General features: G+C 45.2%; 1 protein-coding gene across 1 annotated transcript in view; it reads right to left on the bottom strand.

Annotated features, from left to right (window-relative positions):
• Positions 1-10,318: 10,318 nt before the first annotated feature.
• GDF2 (growth differentiation factor 2) overlaps positions 10,319-21,108 on the bottom strand; it is a 91,236-nt gene continuing 80,446 nt past the window's right edge. The window contains exon 2 of the mRNA XM_069242280.1: positions 10,319-11,337. Within this exon, the coding sequence (XP_069098381.1) occupies positions 10,391-11,337 (947 nt within the window). The 3' untranslated portion in view covers positions 10,319-10,390. The remainder of the gene's footprint in view (positions 11,338-21,108) is intronic.

The raw sequence follows: 21,108 nt of genomic DNA, 5'->3' as shown, positions 1-21,108 counted from the left end.
GTAGGGGATCTTTTTGAAGAAGGGATATTGATATTGCACCAAAAACTTAAATATTTGCATGCACTGCCTGGAACCCTCTTTCTCATGCATGTTATTCCATTACAGTACATACGTCAACACTGGGCACCAACAGGAGAAGAACCACAAATGTATGGCCTAGTGGGAGCAATGTATGAGATGGTTTCAGGCAGACGTCTGGTGAGGTGGTTATATAGGGCATTACGTTCCTATGTTCAGATGTCATTGACACCTTTACAGGATAAATAGGAAATAAACCTGGCTCACCCACTACATGACAAAAAATGTCAATTCCTACCAGAATACGCCAGTCTTATTCCCCGCAATACCCGATTTAAATTAATTCAATATACAGTTTTTCACAGAGCATATCTAACCCCTTAAAGGTTCACACACTATTCTCCACTGCCTTGCCGGCGTGTCCTCGATATCATGCAGAGGATGCAGACCTACTCCACATGCTGTGGAATTGCCACAGTCTGGCGTCCTACTGGAAGGCTGTCTGCGAAACACTGAGAGTAGTCACAGTATTCCCATACTGGGACACATTGGAGCACTGTATACTTTGGCTGTTCCCAAGACCCAAAGGCCCCCAAACAACATCCCATTTTATAGACTTGGCATTACTTATTGCAAAACAGCAAATAACAAGATGTTGGAAGTCGTCAGTTCCTCCATTGGTGTCCACCTGGCGGGATGAAGTGTGAAGATGGAGACAGGCAGAAAGCTCAGCACTGCATAGAGAGGAATATAGAAGGTTACAGAAACAACCCATTTCAATGGTGTGGGACACGTTGCTGGAGCAGTTCCGGCTACAGGGAACAGATGATGAAGAATCACTTAGCATCTGGGGTCCAAATTAGTGTCTCCACTTGATCCCATTATAAATGGAACTACAAGTGTGTTTCTACCAGTTGTTGCGGTCAGTACCATGAACTTGTCTCTCCCACTTATTTTCATTTATTTACATTTATTTTCATTTAATTGTATTGATGGGGTAGTAAGGGTGAAAATAGCCGCACTCCTAGGGGAGTAACCACAGTAGTGGAATCTAATAAATGAATATGGTGCAGGTGGTCAAAGTGCCCTACTACCCATAGGCACAGACAATGTGTAAAACGATACACAAATAATGATGAATAGAACAGACCACAGCATGCAGTATGACCAATAGTATGATATAAATATTAAGATCCGTAATGCATGAAGTTCCGTATGAACAGAAGAGGAAGACAGGACTTCGGTATTCACATCTTTCTTGAAAGTCTCTTTATTCGTAAGCGCAGTTACATTCAGTAAAGGAGAACCTCACTCCAAACACAGCCAACATGTGTTTCGTCACAATGGTGACTTTTTCAAGGCTGCAGAAAAACATATACATACATCCATACTTAATAATTTGTTCTTAACTGAACCTCATAAGAAATAGACACGACCAAATGGTCAACCACCAGGAAAAAGTTTACGGTCCTTGGAGAGGAACCCTAAGGTAAGTGAAGAAATTCTTGTGACAGAAAGTCCAAGTATGAAAACCGAGGACATGGCAAAACTGTAGAGTATAATAGAAAACTTAGCGAGGAAACACCATATGGGTGACTGCAATTTGCAGACGATTTTAGCGGCTGAATTTTTATTGATGTTAAAATCAAGCCTGTTACTGCTGCATCCATGAAATCCAAGTTCAGGAACACTGACAGTTATGCTGGGGTTGAATGGTATCCCATCTAGGGCGTGATATACCAGCCACGGGTTGGAGAGTCTGCTCAGTGAAAGCTGCATTGTCGCTGTGGTTTACTCCACTTTGTTTAAAATACATTTCGTGATCTACATATTATGAATTAACTAAATACCCAGTGTACGTATTGTATAATGGTCAAATCTGTTCTAAGCCGTTCTGATGCAAATTATCATATTTTTTGTAATAATGCAGTCATAATTTCATTTTGATAAAGAGTGGAAACGAATAAGCAAGGTCATCTTTAGTTGATGTATTGAGAGAAGTAAGTAACCTTTGTTTGTTCTAAGCGCTTTAAGTAAGACCAGACAAGTAAATTATCTATAACCTGTATCATCACATCACCCCTTTAATATATTAAATACAAATAAAGCACATTCACAAAACGACCACACTTTTGAGAGAGAGTAAAAACATCAAAAAAGCTTTTATACAGGAAACACAAAGTTATTTATTATTTATTTATATACGATTTGCAGCAAGAGACATTTAACGAACGATAACGTTATCTACAGTTTACATTTTGCATATCAGTACAGCGCCCTCCATAACACGAGTTCCCCTCCATGTACAGTAGTACTTTAGAGGCACAGAATGGAGAAGCGTATATTGAGCTCAGCCCGCCATGAAAAACGTCTGTGTTCTGCTCGGGCATACTGCGTATTTTCGGATGGAAATACCAAAGCAGCCCTGCAGACGGTTCTAATCTGCAACTGATAGGGCTGGAGTTAGTCACAGGAAGTGCTTTCTCTGAGGATAGCCTGCTCTTTTGTCTTTCAAGTATGTGTTTCTGGGAGGTAAAAATAGTATCCACTGGGATGCAAGGGGAAGGTGTTCACCTGCCCTTCCGAATAGCGGCGTAACGCCAAATGATTCCCTAACAGCCCCACTGTCCCAGATTGTGACAAGGGCAGGGACGTAGCTTGGTCAGTATGATTAAGGGGTGTTAGCTTCAGATTTCCCGACAACCAGGCTGGCACTTGATGTTAAAATACATTACACAACAAGCATGGCGCACGAGAGGTGCTTAAGAGCCAGTGGAATGGGAGAGGAGTGTACATTGGTAGGTGCACTAAGTGAGAGAAAGCGCATTATATAGTGAAATAACCAACATTTTTTAAGCCTTTTCAAACATATAGAGGGAGACAGTGTGTTTGCGCTTTTGTCTGTGTGAGTACAAATGTCTGGTGAAATGCGTCATACAACACACGACACATGATTGAACACCTTCCCTCAACTATTTGTCACCAGATACATTTATTAGGGGGGTGTAACAACCCCAACACACCCCTGAAGCTATGCCCCTGGACGAGGGCCCACCGAGTACCCCATAACTCACAGATATTCAACGGCTATGGGCTGAAGATGGGGCGCACTGAACGGTCGGGCACCCTGGAGCGTTTCCCCCTTTCCCCTAACTCCCCCACCACCACCCGCTACCTCCCGCCTCAGGGACCAGTGTTACACCCCGCCTGGTCGTCTGGCCCTTTTGGGAGCATACATGAGTAGGCAAGTTTTGCGGTTTTTTGCTCGCACATGCCAGAGTTGAGAGTGAGGGTGAGAACTCGTCTGTGTAGAAGTAAATGGAGATGCTGACAGATTTCGCATGAAAAACCATCGAGCAAAAACAGGCGAATTCCTGAGCATTATTGCTGAAATATATGGTGTCACTGGAGACCTATATAATAGGTTGTAGCTGAAGCTGTAAAAGTTCCGGCAGGTATGATTTCAAGGGCACATGGCGAATTATTGATGGAGGCGACGTCGCCAATGTTATGATGCTGGAGATTGATTAGACAGTGTGTGGAAGTGGAACCGTTTAGTGTAAGGCTAGTGTTGGTTGCGGCGTTACGAGGCAATACTTTGGAAATGTCTTGTGTGGCGCTGTTTGCCATTTTAGTTGTATTTGAATTCTCTGTTCTTTGGTGGTAGTGGCTGTGGGCAGTATATGGTATTCCCTGCGGTAATGGGTCAAATTCCTTCATACAGAGGCTGTCTGACACTGTGAGTGCATGAAAAGGAGTGCCAGGGCTGACCTGCCACTCTTTCTTAATGAGTTGGTCAAATGGTTCAAGTGTTTGCTAAAGATAAAAGTCAAACATTGGACCCATATTTCTTTTTCGTGCTCACACTAAGCATTTCCGCTCCATCGCAGTACTGTGATCTGGAGTGAAACCAGCCGCTCCTGGCACGATAAGTGTGCCCCATGTGTGTACTGTCCCACAGAATGCATCGCTCATCCTGTTCGACTATCACTTAAAACACCAGAACATGGGCACCGCAATGCGCATATCCCTTCTTGTCTTTCCATTTTGTCAGCGCCTTGCAGACTGCCTCTAGACTTTCAGCAGCTGTGCCCGGTCACCCGTGTCCCGGCCTGGTGACCATGGCAGGGTGTGGCACAGAAGCTGTGACCCAGCAGAGAGCCTACCTCTCGTTGGTCATCTCCTTCAGCTTTCTCCTGCTCTCTGATGGACACAGGCACACCCCCATCGGACGCTCCGTGAAGACATGTTACTAAGAGTGAGTATTGATTGTGTGCAGTTCAGTCTTTCAAACCCCAGCACCCTGCTTCAATGTGCATTTTAGATTGTGCTCCAATTCTTTTTTTTTTTTTATCCACGGGAGCAGCATGAACTATATGACAGAATGAATAATACCGTCCAATGTTCAATAACAATTTGGATACAGGTTTAAGCTTACATTTTCGAAGGCACACAAAAGTAGTGCTTGTCAGCAGAACTCATTGTCTTACCTAAAGCCATTGGCTTCTTACTGTCGGCAAACAGTGAATGTTTTGTCGCTCGCAGGTTCTCAAAACATCACCTGTTCAACCCTTGTGTCATTCCTTGGACCATGCCCCCTTATATCCTTCCGAAAAACATTTTCATAGCTTTCACGACACCTTTAGTGAAGACACTAATCCATGCACAATTTTAATGGCACTAGTTTGAAAAGAGTCATCTTGGCACTTGAATTCAGAAAGTGTAAGTTGAAGAGAAACCACATGTCTGCTGATGTCCGCATTTAGCAGTTTATTGTGTAAACATGCATCTCACTAGCAGGACAGATCATATGCTAACTCAAATGTCAGTGATGGAATTTTAGACAATGCTTTTTAGGTCTGGCCTTTAAGACAGCTTTAGCTATTTTTGTTAAAAAAATGTACACATAATATACATACAAAGAGGGTGTTTCCAATGGTTTTTGAAATTGCCATTCACATTTTGCTTCTGCCCATGAAATAATGCAGCATGGGGCCAGTGAGTAAAGTGCACTTTACTCACTGTCTCCCTTCACTTTTAAATAACTGTCCAAAATCTGCCCAAATTGTTCACATACACCTACAATTAGTCCTTAACCTTCTTTACTTTAAGCTGCTTTAAATTGTGCTTTTTAATGTTATTTTTTATATTATTTTTTATGTTGTATCCTTTGCAATTAATAAAAAACATGCGCTACAATAGAACAGCTTGGTATTTAAAAAAAACATGGTACAGTGACACATTAGGGAAATATATTTAAACTTAACAATGTGAATGTAGGAACATAGCAGCTACATTTGAGTGCTCATGTTCTAATTTTTCCTTTTGTGTCTACCATTATGCTTGTAATAAATAATACATTAATCATAAATTAAAAAATGATCATTGCATAGCCTGCCATGGATAGACCTACTGGCTTTGCCAATACTTGTTTTTTTTCATATTCTTCTTCATTGCATATGTGCTGATAACTGACTGATCTGCAGAAACTGTGGCTCCTTCTGCACTATAGTGGCCCTTAAGCAACTTATTTTGTTGATGGCTAACCCGACTACTGAGCCCCCCCCTTGTGTTACATTTTTGTTGGGTAGCTGTACCTTAGGTGATGCCCTATGTGTTTTTTCTGGCGGTTAGCGGGGGTGCAAGTCAGTGGTGTCGCTTGTGTTATGACTCTGTGGATTACCTAGGCATTTGCTTCATGCATTACTTATACTTAGTGTATCTTGCTGTTCGAAGAGCAACACCCATTCCTCCAGTTTCTGGTTAGTTATAATAGCACTAGTGTGTCTAAGTTTAGGACACTTCATGCTTTTGTATTGTGTGCATCTTTGGTTACCATTTGCCCTGCTGGAGGTAGAGTGCACATCAAGAAACTCTTCATGCTTTGATATTTGCATAGTTGATTACTCAATATCACTGGTGTGCTCAAGATTAAAATATTGTGAAGTGGTCCTCCTGTTTTGTGTTACAGATTAGTGTAGTATGAGGACTCATTTTGTGAACTGTTCCAAATGTTGCAACAACCTCATGGTTGGAAACAATCTCCAAAATTTGTGGTTGACAACCTCAACACAACCTCAACATTTTGTGGGTCCTGCGAGGTCTCTGCAGTCAATTATGTAATGCTCAAGTCTGTCTGTGCAGTATGCTTCTTGTTATCATCATTATTTTCCAATTAGGCAGGTGCCGTGCACTTTGCAATGTACTTTATTTTGCATACACTGCTGAGCAATCAATTAAAGGCATTCATTTCCTGCTGTCCTTGTTTCCTGCTGGAATGTCTGGCATTTTCTTAATTGTGTAATGACTGCTGACTAATTATACGCCGCTAAGCAACTAAACACCTCTGTTTTCTGCTACCCTCTTTTCCTGCCCTAGTGTATGGTATTTTGTTTTGTTTGTCCAACAGCTGTTGACTAATTATACATTGCTGAGCAATTAAAGACCTCCATTCCTGCTTCCTTTCTTTCCTGGCAGAGTGTCTGGTATTTTGTTTCTGTTTGTAAAATGACTGCTGATTAATTAAGTGCCTCTGTTTCCTGCCAGCAACTGTTTTCTGATTGGCAGTCACCACTCTCCACATGCATGACAGACTATAAGTACCACGTTCAAAGTGTGGTCAACCTCTTTACTTTGTCAATCCATCTGAACAGAGAGTTAAGTCTCCTGCCAGAGCCGCCGTGGGTTCCAAGCCCTGCCACCTATGACAAGATTAACACAGACATTGGTCCCTAGAACGGGGAACTTTGCAGCCTCTCTTGGAATCCCATCCCTTCAAGGCTACTCAATTGTGGTCTGTTCAAGTGGGTTTAGGAATTGTGGGGGTAATCCAGAAATAACTCAAGGGGAAACAAAAATAATGCTAAAGCTGATTGTAAAGCATTTATTTATGGTTCCCTAAAGTGACTGTTCTTTTGTCATAGAGTAGTTTTATTGAAATTTCACACAATTACACAAATGCAAATTATTTGAATTGTGCACCCTCCCAATGTTGACTACCTCACTCCTTGCATTGTGCAACCAAGGAATTGTTAAGGGTAATACCAAAGAATTGGTACTCATCATGCCAACTCTTCTACTTTCATACCTTTGTGATCCTACATTTTCTGCAATATTACAGTGCTAAATTAGTATATATTTCTATGGGGTCACTTAACATTTATTTGCTTTTGTTTTAGTGGGACTCTGTGTATTTATTCCATCTTTTCTCTGCACCCTGACACCCATCTGGGTCTAGTCCACACTACATAAAATTGCATTAAAAAAATGAAATAACTAAATACATGTACGAGTTGGACCTTCTCTCTGTCAGATAACAATTTGAAAGGCACTTGTAGGTTAAGTTAAAGATGATACAAGGGGTAGAATGACGAAGAGAACTTGCTATGTTGCAGTGACTGATGAAGAAGTAAGTTTGCAGTATCTGTTATGATGAAGAGTAACTGAATATGTAATTATTGGGCATGCTTACAAAACTATAGCCTTACATAGTACATATTGAGTTGGCTGGGGGAATGTTGTATTGCCAAATTCCATTAAGGCTTAGAGTGCTCAGAGATGGTGGTGGAGGTATTCTTCAGCGATAATATGGCCAGTGGCCATGACCTGTTGTAAAAAGAAGCTGGAGGATAAGTTGCTTGTTGGCTTCTCTAGTAATACAAAGGCAGGTAAAGAAAGAGTGTGAGGTCCACTGACTGTCATGATTTGCTCCCTGCGCTCTTGTGCCCACCACCAGGGGGTCGAATTGTGAGAGTTTTTAGTGCTCTTATACGCTTCCGAACCTTCCCCTGCATGCATGCCCTGACTTCCAGCCATTTGGATGCGGTTTGGAAATGGACATCTATTCCTAATCCATGCCAGGGTTTGTGGAAGCCATTCTGCTCATGCTTGGAACTCCATTCCATATAATCCTATGCTCAATGCTTCATCTCCACCCCTGTAGGCCCAGGATGGCTGGAGGAATTCAGCACACCTGTGGCTGGCAGCTGTTAGCCTGCCCCCACCTGATGTATGCGATGACTGTGAGCTCTTTTAAGCCTCAGCTCCCTTCAGTCCAGTGTTGGTCATTGTAGCTGTGTTCCAGTGAGACTGACTCTTGTTTCCTGAGCTTGCTACTCTTATTTTTCCTGTGTTCCTGAGCTATAGTTATTCCTTGTTCCTGTGCCTTAGATATTCCTTGTTTCCTTTATTCCTGAATCAGCACTATTCTAGTGCTCCCTTGAAGTCTCTCCTTCTGTATTTTCCTTTTCCCAGTCCCAGTCTTTTCCCCATTATTTTTGTTCAAGTTTCTTGTTTGCTGTCTTCCTATTCCTGCTATCTTGCTCCTAGTTTCCTTGTATGTGTTTTACTTGGTTTCTGACAAGTGTGTCCCGGTTTCCTCTTCTTTCCTGCTAAAGCACTCATCCTTGCTAGCTCCTTGTCTATTGTGGTTGTGTATTTAGTCCTACACCCTTGCTGTTACTCCCATGCATATTCCTGCTTGATCGCCAGGATTTGTGGGCTCAGCTTACTACATAGGTGGTGTTTCTTGCCCACTGTGAGTATTGTCCTTGAGTTATATTAATAACACCACCATAGGTATGAGCTCTACAGATCCTGCCTTTGCATGTAAATCCAATATATAGGTATTAGCAGTCAGTATATGTAACGACAATTGTGGGTGAGGAACTTATTGAGCTTCAGTCCTACCACATGGAGCTCCTGAGTGCTTTACCCCACATTCCCTATATTGTTAATTTTGTTGTATGTGTCTTTCACATCCACCTTGGGTGTTAGTTATTCTGAATGTCACATTGTCCCTTGAATGTCTGTCCTTTCTGAACCTTAACTCTCTTAGTCCCTTGTACAGAGCTCCCTCGTTTGAGCACCCTTTTTCTCTGACTCTCTGTGTGAGCTTGGGCAGCTCTGTACCCAGTATTCAGCTTACTCTGTCTTTCCTACCACCAGTCCTTGACAGAGCCCCCCAACACTGACCTTGTGGATGAAGCTGCCTACAGATCAGTCTATGGGATGTCTCTTTATTGTAGAAGAGCTCATTAGTGCACTGATTATCAGCTAGCCAAAGTATAGCTTTGCTGGAAGTTACGCTAAGATGCAGATGTAAAGGGAATGTGGTGGGGTAATCCCTATGAAATGGAGTACACCAAATATCAGTAGAACTGGCATGTTTCCCAGTGATACATACAGAGCTGAGGGATAGATCAGTTCTTACTTATGTTGGATAACTTCTTTGCCAGGGAGTCTCAATAGAAAGTGTTTAGCTGAGTGATGGTTTGCAAGAAGCAGCTCTTTTTACTTCATCTAAGGATGGGCCTTGCAGAACTGCTCCACTACAGAGCTGACTGGCCGATTAGTTCACGGGGTTGATTCATATTGAATGTAGCTAGATGAGGATAGTGCCCCAGAGTTTGTGTGCATGACTGGCTGAACTGTAGCTTAACTGTGGCACCCTTTGAATCAGGTGTACTTGGCTAATCAGAGGCGCCCTTTGAATCAGGTGCATTTGGCTAATCAGACAACAAGCATTCCCCTACATTTATTCTGTTGCTGTCTGACTAGACAATTGGTGGTGTCTCCTGTACTACAGTTTGGCTGGCATAGTGTACTGTAGGTGGTACCTCTGTGTTTAGTTCTAGTGATCGGCTTGGTTGCAGGTGGAACTTTATTTGTTACTGCATTGTTAATTCGCTGGACTGCCGTTGGGATATGTGCCATACTCCTTATTTTACTTGGCCAGACGAAAGATCAAGGGCCTTATTTAGACCCAGTATAAAATCACCAGCTAAAGGCAGAGGCAGATGAAGGATAAGTTGGTGTGTTGTGCCCCTCGAATTGCCACAGCTACAAAGGTTCATGAGAAAGTTCACAAATTCAACGGAGAAGAATTTAGGTGGACACTGGCTTTGGTGACAGCACTTTCCTGCTCCTTAAATACACGAGCAGTAAACCTGTGGAGGACGATGCCACACTGATAGTGCCACAATTCAGGATCATCCCGTCAGTCTCTCTTTCCATCGCACCATCATGCCACTGACATTCAATATCAGGGAACCTCACACTAGACTGGTCGAGGTAAATATTTTTGAGGTGTGATAAGCAGGTGAACAAATAGATACATATAAATACATGGTGGAGATGTCCTATAAACATCTTGTTTATTCAGCCTTAGTGTTAAGAATACTTCGTTATCGCACTTTCTGAAGCACAGACCTCTGACTCTTTTCACTAAAGTATCTTTCTACACATTTTATTATTGCTACTCTCCTGGATTCTACTCTGTGCAAATTATTTTACATGCATGTCACTCTGTGTACACTATGGCAGAGACGAGCTTTAGATGGATAAAGGGCTATCCTTGAGATGTTCCATTATACTACCGGCATCCACACTCTGCCACCTTCATGCCATCATAATGATATTTTAGGGTTGGAACCCCAGCATCGTCTTTGTACAAGATGGAGATTGAGTCCAGCTTGGTAGGGACACAGCAGGCCTTGGCCGCTTTCTTTGGGTTCTTGAGGTGCATGAGTGTCTGCACAATTGCATGTTTAGTTGGAGTGACATCATCTGTCAGTGGGAAGTAGCACGTTCCCTTACATTCAAACGCATCGTAATCCTTTGGGGCAATGATCCAGGAGTCCCACCCTATATCTTTGAAGCTCACACGCAGGGACGTCTTCCTACAAGTGTTGCTTCCAACACTTCGCTTGCTTCGGGATGAAAAGGTGTGGCCGTCGACCAATGGAAAGGATATCTCATCTGTCTCCTCCTCAAAGTTTTCCTCTTCCCCTGTGCTATTTGTTGCAAGCTTTTGTATGACACGCTCTTGCTCATGGCTGATCATCTCTCGGAGCTCTAGTTTCATCTCTTTGACTCCATTGCTTTGGTCATCAGAAAATACAATTAGGATTGGCACATTCCTAGAGTCAGTGCTTAGTTGTATTACACTTTGTCCATGACCGCCATGCCCAGTGTCTGCATTGCTCTCCAGCACCACTTCCAGCCTGTTCTTTGGTTTGTCAGTTCTCACCCATCTCTTAACTGCAGCTGTCACTTCAAACGTCTCCCATCCAGTCTTTTGGATTTCTTTGAGTTCCAGGAAAGATTTTGGAGCCTGGGAGCTCTCCAGCAAATCTGCGTCTATGACATCATAAATGGACACGCTACACTTCCAGTTTAGAAGCTTCTCTGTATCATGGTGAGAAGAGATATGGAGCCTGAGCTCGGCTCGTGTAACCTCCTCATATCTTGGCACTGAAACATTAAATAGCAGCACATGTTTCTCCATGGGATCTTCAGGAGTGGCCACAGAGGCAGCATCTATATAAAAAAGAAAGGAAGCGTTAGCTCTCATAGTTCTTGTTTTGTGGTCTAGAACAGTATTGGTGCCAATAAGAATGCGTTATTGAGATTGACAGACCCGTTGAGCAAGCTGAATGAGATATCTTGGAACATGAGAGTGAGAATGACTACAATGAATTTACAGAATAAGGGTCTTTTCACAAGGTCTGTGGCAATTCTGATACAGCCACTTGTTTTTCACACAGGGACTCTTAGTGAAACTCAAAGTAGAAATGGGGATTAGTTTCCGGAATAGTGTTGATTTTTAGCGATTCTGTTGGTTATTCGACACTTCTGAAGGGATGGTCAGGGTTAACCTTATTGCTCTCAGTAATCCTGTCTGGGGAGTGGAATGGGCAAGCTTCATAAGTGGACTGTGGCGAAGCAGAATCCAAACCAGATGAATATGGTGCTCTTTATAAGAGGCCCATAATTCCTCATGAGACCAGCAGCGGGCAGAAAGGGCTGGGCAGCACACGGGGGCTTGGAGGTGAGAAATTAAAATAAACACTTACCTCCATTGCCGCCACCACACCGCTCCATCCGCTTCTCTGTTGCAGGCACAGGCTCCCAGCCAGGGCACTTCCAGGCAGTCTGGGAGCCTGTGCATGTTCTTTCCAGCCCAGAAACTGTGTTGCTGGGCTTGAGAGAGCCTACTGCTCATGTGTGTTTGGCCAGCCCAAGACGACCGGCCAAACATACATGCACACTGAGGGGGAGTGCTTAGCACTCCCCTTCAGTGCTCGTCACAGCCCATGGCCCCACCCCTTTTACTAAAAAAAGCTATAATAAACATAGTTTATTATTGTTTTTGGTAAAAGGTTTGCAGCTGCTGTGGGGTGGCGATGCTCCTCGGTCCTAATGGAGGCACTGCCCCTGGAGACCAGGGTCCTTGTTACCAGACCCATCAGGAATTATGAGCTCCATAAAGATTCTACATACCTGTTATGTTTCCCCCACATATTGCATCTGCAGAAAGTTGTCTAAATCTCTGGAAGAAACTGTGGGGAGACTCAGCAATTACCAGACGAGTGAGACATTTAATTGAAGATTCCCAATTTCTCAGGGAATTCTAATGGTTCAACATGGAGTTCCCATTAATTATGCAACCCTGGAATCATCGATCCCCCTGATATTGTTGACTTTTGGAGTGTGCAATGAGCACTTGAAATGAGGTCCCCTTTTGGTAAACTATACATGGAGTTCAGAAGGAGTGCTTGAAATTTGCAGATTGAATGGGTTTGGAGGTCCAGATTTGCACTCATTGCCTTCTATACTATATAAAAGTTTGGCTCGCTAGAAATACGAATGGCCAGTAGACACATAAGTGTGTCTTCTCTTCCATTAAGACCAAAACCAAACGTTAAGGTTATCATTTTCATCTACTCATGCTTTAACCCCTTCGCTGCCAGGCCTTTTCCCCCTCCTGTGCCAGGCCTTTTTTTGCCTATTTGGGGCAGTTCGCGCTTAGGCCCTCATAACTTTTTGTCCACATAAGCTAACCAAGCCAAATTTGCGTCCTTTTTTTCCAACATCCTAGGGATTCTAGAGGTACCCAGACTTTGTGGGTTCCCTTGAAGGAGGCCAAGAAATTGGCCAAAATACAGTGAAAATTTCGTTTTTTTCAAAAAAATTGGAAAAAGTGGCTGCAGAAGAAGGCTTGTGGATTTCCCCCTGAAAATGGCATCAACAAAGGGTTTGCAGTGCTAAACTCAGCAGCTTCCTAGCTTTCAGGAACAGGCAGACTTGAATCATAAAACCCAATTTTTCAACACAATTTTGGTATTTTACTGGGGCATACCCCATTTTTGCAATTTTTTGTGCTTTCAGCCTCCTTCCAGTCAGTGACAGGAATGGGCATGAAACCAATGCTGGATCCCAGACACCTAACCATTTCTGAAAAGTAGACAAAATTCTGAATTCAGCAAGGGGTCATTTGTGTAGATCCTACAAGGGTTTCCTACAGAAAATAACAGCTGAAAAAGAAAAATATTGAAATTGAGGTAAAAAAACATCAATTTTTCTCTACGTTTTACTCTGTAACTTTTCCCTGCAATGTCAGATTATGGAAAGCGATATACTGTTACGTCTGCTGGACTCCTCTGGTTGCGGGGATATATAGGGCTTGTAGGTTCATCAAGAACCCGAGGAACCCAGAGCCAATAAATGAGCTGCACCCTGCAGTGCGTTTTCATTCTATACCGGGTATACAGCAATTCATTTGCTGAAATATAAAGAGTAAAAAATTGCTATCAAGAAAACCTTTGCATTTCCAAAAAGGGCACAAGATAAGGTGCTGAGGAGCAGTGGTTATTTGCACATCTCTGAATTCCGGGGTGACCATACTAGCATGTGAATTATAGGGAATTTCTCAAATAGATGTCTTTTTTACACACTCTCCTATATTTGGAAGGAAAAAATGTAGAGAAAGACAAGGGGCAATAGCACTTGTTTTGCTAATCTATGTTCCCCCACTTCTCCCGATAAAAATGATACCTCACTTGTGTGGGTAGGCCTAGCGCCCGCGACAGGAAACGCCCCAAAACGCAACGTGGACACATCCCATTTTTTTGAAAGAAAACAGAGGTGTTTTTTGCGAAGTGTCTACCTGTAGATTTTGGCCTATAGCTGAGCCGGCACCTAGGGAAACCTACCAAACCTGTGCATTTCTGAAAACTAGAGACCTAGGGGAATCCAAGGAGGGGTGACTTGCGGGGCTCGGACCAGGTTCTGTTACCCAGAATCCTTTGCAAACCTCAAAATTTGGCTAAAAAAACACATGTTCCTCACATTTCTGTGGCAGAAAGTTCTGGAATCTGAGAGGAGCCACAAATTTCCTGCCACCTAGCGTTCCCCCAAGTCTCCCGATAAAAATGATACCTCACTTGTGTGGGTAGGCCTAGCGCCGGCGACAGGAAACACCCCAAAGCACAACGTGGACACATCAAAAATTTTGGAAGAAAACAGAGGTGTTTTTTGCGAAGTCCCTACCTGTAGATTTTGGCCTCTAGCTCAGCCGGCACCTAAGGAAACCTACCAAACCTGTGCATTTCTGGAAACTAGAGACCTAGGGGAATCCAAGGAGGGGTGACTTGCGGGGCTCGGACCAGGTTCTGTTACCCAGAATCCTTTGCAAACCTCAAAATTTGGCTAAAAAAACACATGTTCCTCACATTTCTGTGGCAGAAAGTTCTGGAATCTGAGAGGAGCCACAAATTTCCTTCCACCCAGCGTTCCCGCAAGTCTCCCGATAAAAATGATACCTCACTTGTGTGGGTAGGCCTAGCGCCGGCGACAGGAAACACCCCAAAGCACAACGTGGACACATCAAAAATTTTGGAAGAAAACAGAGGTGTTTTTTGCGAAGTGCCTACCTGTAGATTTTGGCCTCTAGCTCAGCCGGCACCTAGGGAAACCTACCAAACCTGTGCATTTCTGAAAACTAGAGACCTAGGGGAATCCAAGGAGGGGTGACTTGCGGGGCTCGGACCAGGTTCTGTTACCCAGAATCCTTTGCAAACCTCAAAATTTGGCTAAAAAAACACATGTTCCTCACATTTATGTGGCAGAAAGTTCTGGAATCTGAGAGGAGCCACAAATTTCCTTCCACTCAGCGTTCCCCCAAGTCTCCCGATAAAAATGATACCTCACTTGCGTGGGTAGGCCTAGCGCCCGCGACAGGAAACACCACAAAGCGCAACGTGGACACATCCAAAATTTTGGAAGAAAACAGAGGTGTTTTTTGCGAAGTGCCTACCTGTAGATTTTGGCCTCTAGCTCAGGCGGCACCTAGGGAAACCTACCAAACCTGTGCATTTCTGAAAACTAGAGACCTAGGGGAATCCAAGGAGGGGAGACTTGCGGGGCTCGGACCAGGTTCTGTTACCCAGAATCCTTTGCAAACTTCAAAAGTTGGCTAAAAAAACACATGTTCCTCACATTTCTGTGGCAGAAAGTTCTGGAATCTGAGAGGAGCCACAAATTTCCTTCCACCCAGCGTTCCCCCAAGTCTCCCGATAAAAATGATACCTCACTTGCGTGGGTAGGCCTAGAGCCCACGACAGGAAACACCCCAAAGCGCAACGTGGACACATCAAAAGTTTTGGAAGAAAACAGAGGTGTTTTTTGCGAAGTGCCTACCTGTAGATTTTGGCCTCTAGCTCAGGCGGCACCTAGGGAAACCTACCAAACCTGTGCATTTCTGAAAACTAGAGACCTAGGGGAATCCAAGGAGGGGAGACTTGCGGGGCTCGGACCAGGTTCTGTTACCCAGAATCCTTTGCAAACCTCAAAATTTGGCTAAAAAAACACATGTTCCTCACATTTCTGTGGCAGAAAGTTCTGGAATCTGAGAGGAGCCACAAATTTCCTTCCACCCAGCGTTCCCCCAAGTCTCCCGATAAAAATGATACCTCACTTGTGTGAGTAGGCCTGGCGCCCGCGACAGGAAACACCCCAAAGCGCAACGTGGACACATCAAAAATTTTGGAAGAAAACAGAGGTGTTTTTTGCGAAGTGCCTACCTGTAGATTTTGGCCTCTAGCTCAGCCGGCACCTAGGGAAACCTACCAAACCTGTGCATTTCTGAAAACTAGAGACCTAGGGGAATCCAAGATGGGGTGACTTGCGGGGCTCGGACCAGGTTCTGTTACCCAGAATCCTTTGCAAACCTCAAAATTTGGCTAAAAAAACACATGTTCCTCATATTTCTGTGGCAGAAAGTTCTGGAATCTGGGAGGAGCTACGAATTTCCTGCCACCCAGCGTTCCCCCAAGTCTCCCGATAAAAATGATACCTCACTTGCGTGGGTAGGCCTAGCGCCCGCGACAGGAAACATCCCAAAGCGCAACGTGGACACATCCAAAATTTTGGAAGAAAACAGAGGTGTTTTTTGCTAAGTGCCTACCTGTAGATTTTGGCCTCTAGCTCAGCCGGCACCTAGGGAAACCTACCAAACCTGTGCATTTCTGAAAACTAGAGACCTAGGGGAATCCAAGGAGGGGTGACTTGCGGGGCTCGGACCAGGTTCTGTTACCCAGAATCCTTTGCAAACCTCAAAATTTGGCTAAAAAAACACATGTTCCTCATATTTCTGTGGCAGAAAGTTCTGGAATCTGAGAGGAGCCACAAATTTCATTCCACCCAGCGTTCCCCCAAGTCTCCCGATAAAAATGATACCTCACTTGTGTGGGAAGGCCTAGCGCCCGCGACAGGAAACACCCCAAAGCGCAACGTGGACACATCAAAAAGTTTGGAAGAAAACAGAGGTGTTTTTTGCGAAGTGCCTACCTGTAGATTTTGGCCTCTAGCTCAGCCGGCACCTAGGGAAACCTAACAAACCTGTGCATTTCTGAAAACTAGACACCTAGGGGAATCCAAGATGGTGTGACTTGTGGGGCTCGGACCAGGATCTGTTACCCAGAATCCTTTGCAAACCTCAAAATTTGGCTAAAAAAACACATGTTCCTCACATTTCTGTGGCAGAAAGTTCTGGAATCTTAGAGGAGCCACAAATTTCCTTCCACTCAGCGTTCCCCCAAGTCTCCCGATAAAAATGATACCTCACTTGCGTGGGTAGGCCTAGCGCCCGCGACAGGAAACACCCCAAAGCGCAACGTGGACACATCCAAAATTTTGGAAGAAAACAGAGGTGTTTTTTGCGAAGTGCCTACCTGTAGATTTTGGCCTCTAGCTCAGCCGGCACCTAGGGAAACCTACCAAACCTGTGCATTTCTGAAAACTAGAGACCTAGGGGAATCCAAGATGGGGTGACTTGCGGGGCTCGGACCAGGTTCTGTTACCCAGAATCCTTTGCAAACCTCAAAATTTGGCTAAAGAAACACATGTTCCTCACATTTCTGTGGCAGAAAGTTCTGGAATCTGAGAGGAGCCACAAATTTCCTTCCACCCAGCGTTCCCCCAAGTCTCCCGATAAAAATGATACCTCACTTGCGTGGGTAGGCCTAGCGCCCGCGACAGGAAACACCCCAAAGCGCAACGTGGACACATCAAAAGTTTTGGAAGAAAACAGAGGTGTTTTTTGCGAAGTGCCTACCTGTAGATTTTGGCCTCTAGCTCAGCCGGCACCTAGGGAAACCTACCAAACCTGTGCATTTCTGAAAACTAGAGACCTAGGGGAATCCAAGGAGGGGAGACTTGCGGGGCTCAGACCAGGTTCTGTTACCCAGAATCCTTTGCAAACCTCAAAATGTGGCTAAAAAAACACATGTTCCTCACATTTCTGTGGCAGAAAGTTCTGGAATCTGAGAGGAGCCACAAATTTCCTTCCACCCAGCGTTCCCCCAAGTCTCCCGATAAAAATGATACCTCACTTGTGTGGGTAGGCCTAGCGCCCGCGACAGGAAACACCCCAAAGCGCAACGTGGACACATCAAAAATTTTGGAAGAAAACAGAGGTGTTTTTTGCGAAGTGCCTACCTGTAGATTTTGGCCTCCAGCTCAGCCGGCACCTAGGGAAACCTACCAAGACCTAGGGGAATCCAAGATGGGGTGACTTGCGGGGCTCGGACCAGGTTCTGTTACCCAGAATCCTTTGCAAACCTCAAAATTTGGCTAAAAAAACACATGTTCCTCACATTTCTGTGGCAGAAAGTTCTGGAATCTGGGAGGAGCTACGAATTTCCTCCCACTCAGTGTTCCCCCAAGTCTCCCGATAAAAATGATACCTCACTTGCGTGGGAAGGCCTAGCGCCCGCGACAGGAAACACCCCAAAGCGCAACGTGGACACATCCAAAATTTTGGAAGAAAACAGAGGTGTTTTTTGCGAAGTGCCTACCTGTAGATTTTGGCCTCTAGCTCAGCCGGCACCTAGGGAAACCTACCAAACCTGTGCATTTCTGAAAACTAGAGACCTAGGGGAATCCAAGGAGGGGTGACTTGCGGGGCTCGGACCAGGTTCTGTTACCCAGAATCCTTTGCAAACCTCAAAATTTGGCTAAAAAAAACACATGTTCCTCACATTTCTGTGGCAGAAAGTTCTGGAATCTGAGAGGAGCCACAAATTTCCTTCCACCCAGCGTTCCCCCAAGTCTCCCGATAAAAATGATACCTCACTTGTGTGGGTAGGCCTAGCGCCCGCGACAGGAAACACCCCAAAGCGCAACGTGGACACACCCAAAATTTTGGAAGAAAACAGAGGTGTTTTTTGCGAAGTGCCTACCTGTAGATTTTGGCCTCTAGCTCAGCCGGCACCTAGGGAAACCTACCAAACCTGTGCATTTCTGAAAACTAGAGACCTAGGGGAATCCAAGGAGGGGTGACTTGCGGGGCTCGGACCAGGTTCTGTTACCCAGAATCCTTTGCAAACCTCAAAATTTGGCTAAAAAAAACACATGTTCCTCACATTTCTGTGGCAGAAAGTTCTGGAATCTGAGAGGAGCCACAAATTTCCTTCCACCCAGCGTTCCCCCAAGTCTCCCGATAAAAATGATACCTCACTTGTGTGGGTAGGCCTAGCGCCCGCGACAGGAAACACCCCAAAGCGCAACGTGGACACACCCAAAATTTTGGAAGAAAACAGAGGTGTTTTTTGCGAAGTGCCTACCTATAGATTTTGGCCTCTAGCTCAGCCGGCACCTAGGGAAACCTACCAAACCTATGCATTTCTGAAAACTAGAGACCTAGGGGAATCCAAGGAGGGGTGACTTGCGGGGCTCGGACCAGGTTCTGTTACCAAGAATCCTTTGCAAACCTCAAAATGTGGCTAAAAAAACACATGTTCCTCACATTTCTGTGGCAGAAAGTTCTGGAATCTGAGAGGAGCCACAAATTTCCTTCCACCCAGCGTTCCCCCAAGTCTCCCGATAAAAATGATACCTCACTTGTGTGGGTAGGCCTAGCGCCCGCGACAGGAAACACCCCAAAGCGCAACGTGGACACATTACATTTTTTGGAAGAAAACAGAGGTGTTTTTTGCGAAGTGCCTACCTGTAGATTTTGGCCTCTAGCTCAGCCGGCACCTAGGGAAACCTACCAAACCTGTGCATTTCTGAAAACTAGAGACCTAGGGGAATCCAAGGAGGGGTGACTTGCGGGGCTCGGACCAGGTTCTGTTACCCAGAATCCTTTGCAAACCTCAAAATTTGGCTAAAAAAACACATGTTCCTCACATTTCTGTGGCAGAAAGTTCTGGAATCTGAGAGGAGCCACAAATTTCCTTCCACTCAGCGTTCCCCCAAGTCTCCCGATAAAAATGATACCTCACTTGCGTGGGTAGGCCTAGCGCCCGCGACAGGAAACACCCCAAAGCGCAACGTGGACACATCCAAAATTTTGGAAGAAAACAGAGGTGTTTTTTGCGAAGTGCCTACCTGTAGATTTTGGCCTCTAGCTCAGCCGGCACCTAGGGAAACCTACCAAACCTGTGCATTTCTGAAAACTAGAGACCTAGGGGAATCCAAGATAGGGTGACTTGCGGGGCTCGGACCAGGTTCTGTTACCCAGAATCCTTTGCAAACCTCAAAATTTGGCTAAAAAAACACATGTTCCTCACATTTCTGTGGCAGAAAGTTCTGGAATCTGGGAGGAGCTACGAATTTCCTGCCACCCAGCGTTCCCCCAAGTCTCCCGATAAAAATGATACCTAACTTGTGTGGGTAGGCCTAGCGCCCGCGACAGGAAACACCCCAAAGCGCAACGTGGACACATCCAAAATTTGGGAAGAAAACAGAGGTGTTTTTTGCGAAGTGCCTACCTGTAGATTTTGGCCTCTAGCTCAGCCGGCACTTAGGGAAACCAACCAAACCTGTGCATTTCTGAAAACTAGAGACCTAGGGGAATCCAAGGAGGGGTGACTTGCGGGGCTCGGACCAGGTTCTGTTACCCAGAATCCTTTGCAAACCTCAAAATTTGGCTAAAAAAACACATGTTCCTCACATTTCTGTGGCAGAAAGTTCTGGAATCTGAGAGGAGCCACAAATTTCCTTCCACCCAGCATTCCCCTAAGTCTCTCGATACAAATGGTACCTCACTTCTGTGGGTAGGCCTAGCGCCCACGATAGGAAATGGCCCAAAACACAACGTGGACAGAACATATTTTTTCACAGAAAACAGGTGTTTTTTGCAAAGTGCCTACTTGTGGAGTTTGGCCTCTAGCTCAGCCGGCCCCGGGAGGGGTGGGGGGGCAGACATGCCCTAAAATAAATTTGACCCCCCAAGCCCCCCCTGCCCCTGCCCGGGAACAACCCCTGCCTACGGGGTCGCTCCCCCTGCATGACATTGGCGCCAAAAAACAAATCCCAGGTGCCTAGTGGTTTCTGCCCCCTTGGGGGCAGATTGACCTAAAATCGGCCAATCTGCCCCCAAGGGGGGCAGAAATGGCCTAAATACAATTTGCCCCCCAGGGGAGCGACCCTTGCCTGATGGGTCGCTCCCCATCTGGAAAAAAACAAACAAACCCAAAAAAAAACACAACAAAAAAATTTGCCCTGGTGCCCTGAGGGTTCTGCCCCCCCCCCCCCCCTGGGGGCAGTTCGACCTAATAATAGGCCGAACTGCCCCCAGGGGGGGCAGAAATGGCCTAAAATAAATTAGCCCCCCCAACCCCCACCCCCGCCCCCGGGAGCAACCCTTGCCTACGGGGTCGCTCCCCCTGCGTGACATTGGCGCCAAAAAACAAATCCCAGGTGCCTAGTGGTTTCTGCCCCCTTGGGGGCAGATTGACCTAAAATCGGCCAATCTGCCCCAAGGGGGGCAGAAATTGCCTAAATACAATTTGCCCCCCAGGGGAG

Source organism: Pleurodeles waltl, chromosome 6 (assembly GCF_031143425.1).
Source record: "Pleurodeles waltl isolate 20211129_DDA chromosome 6, aPleWal1.hap1.20221129, whole genome shotgun sequence".
Lineage (NCBI taxonomy): Eukaryota > Metazoa > Chordata > Amphibia > Caudata > Salamandridae > Pleurodeles > Pleurodeles waltl.
This window is presented reverse-complemented; position numbering and strand designations above follow the sequence as displayed.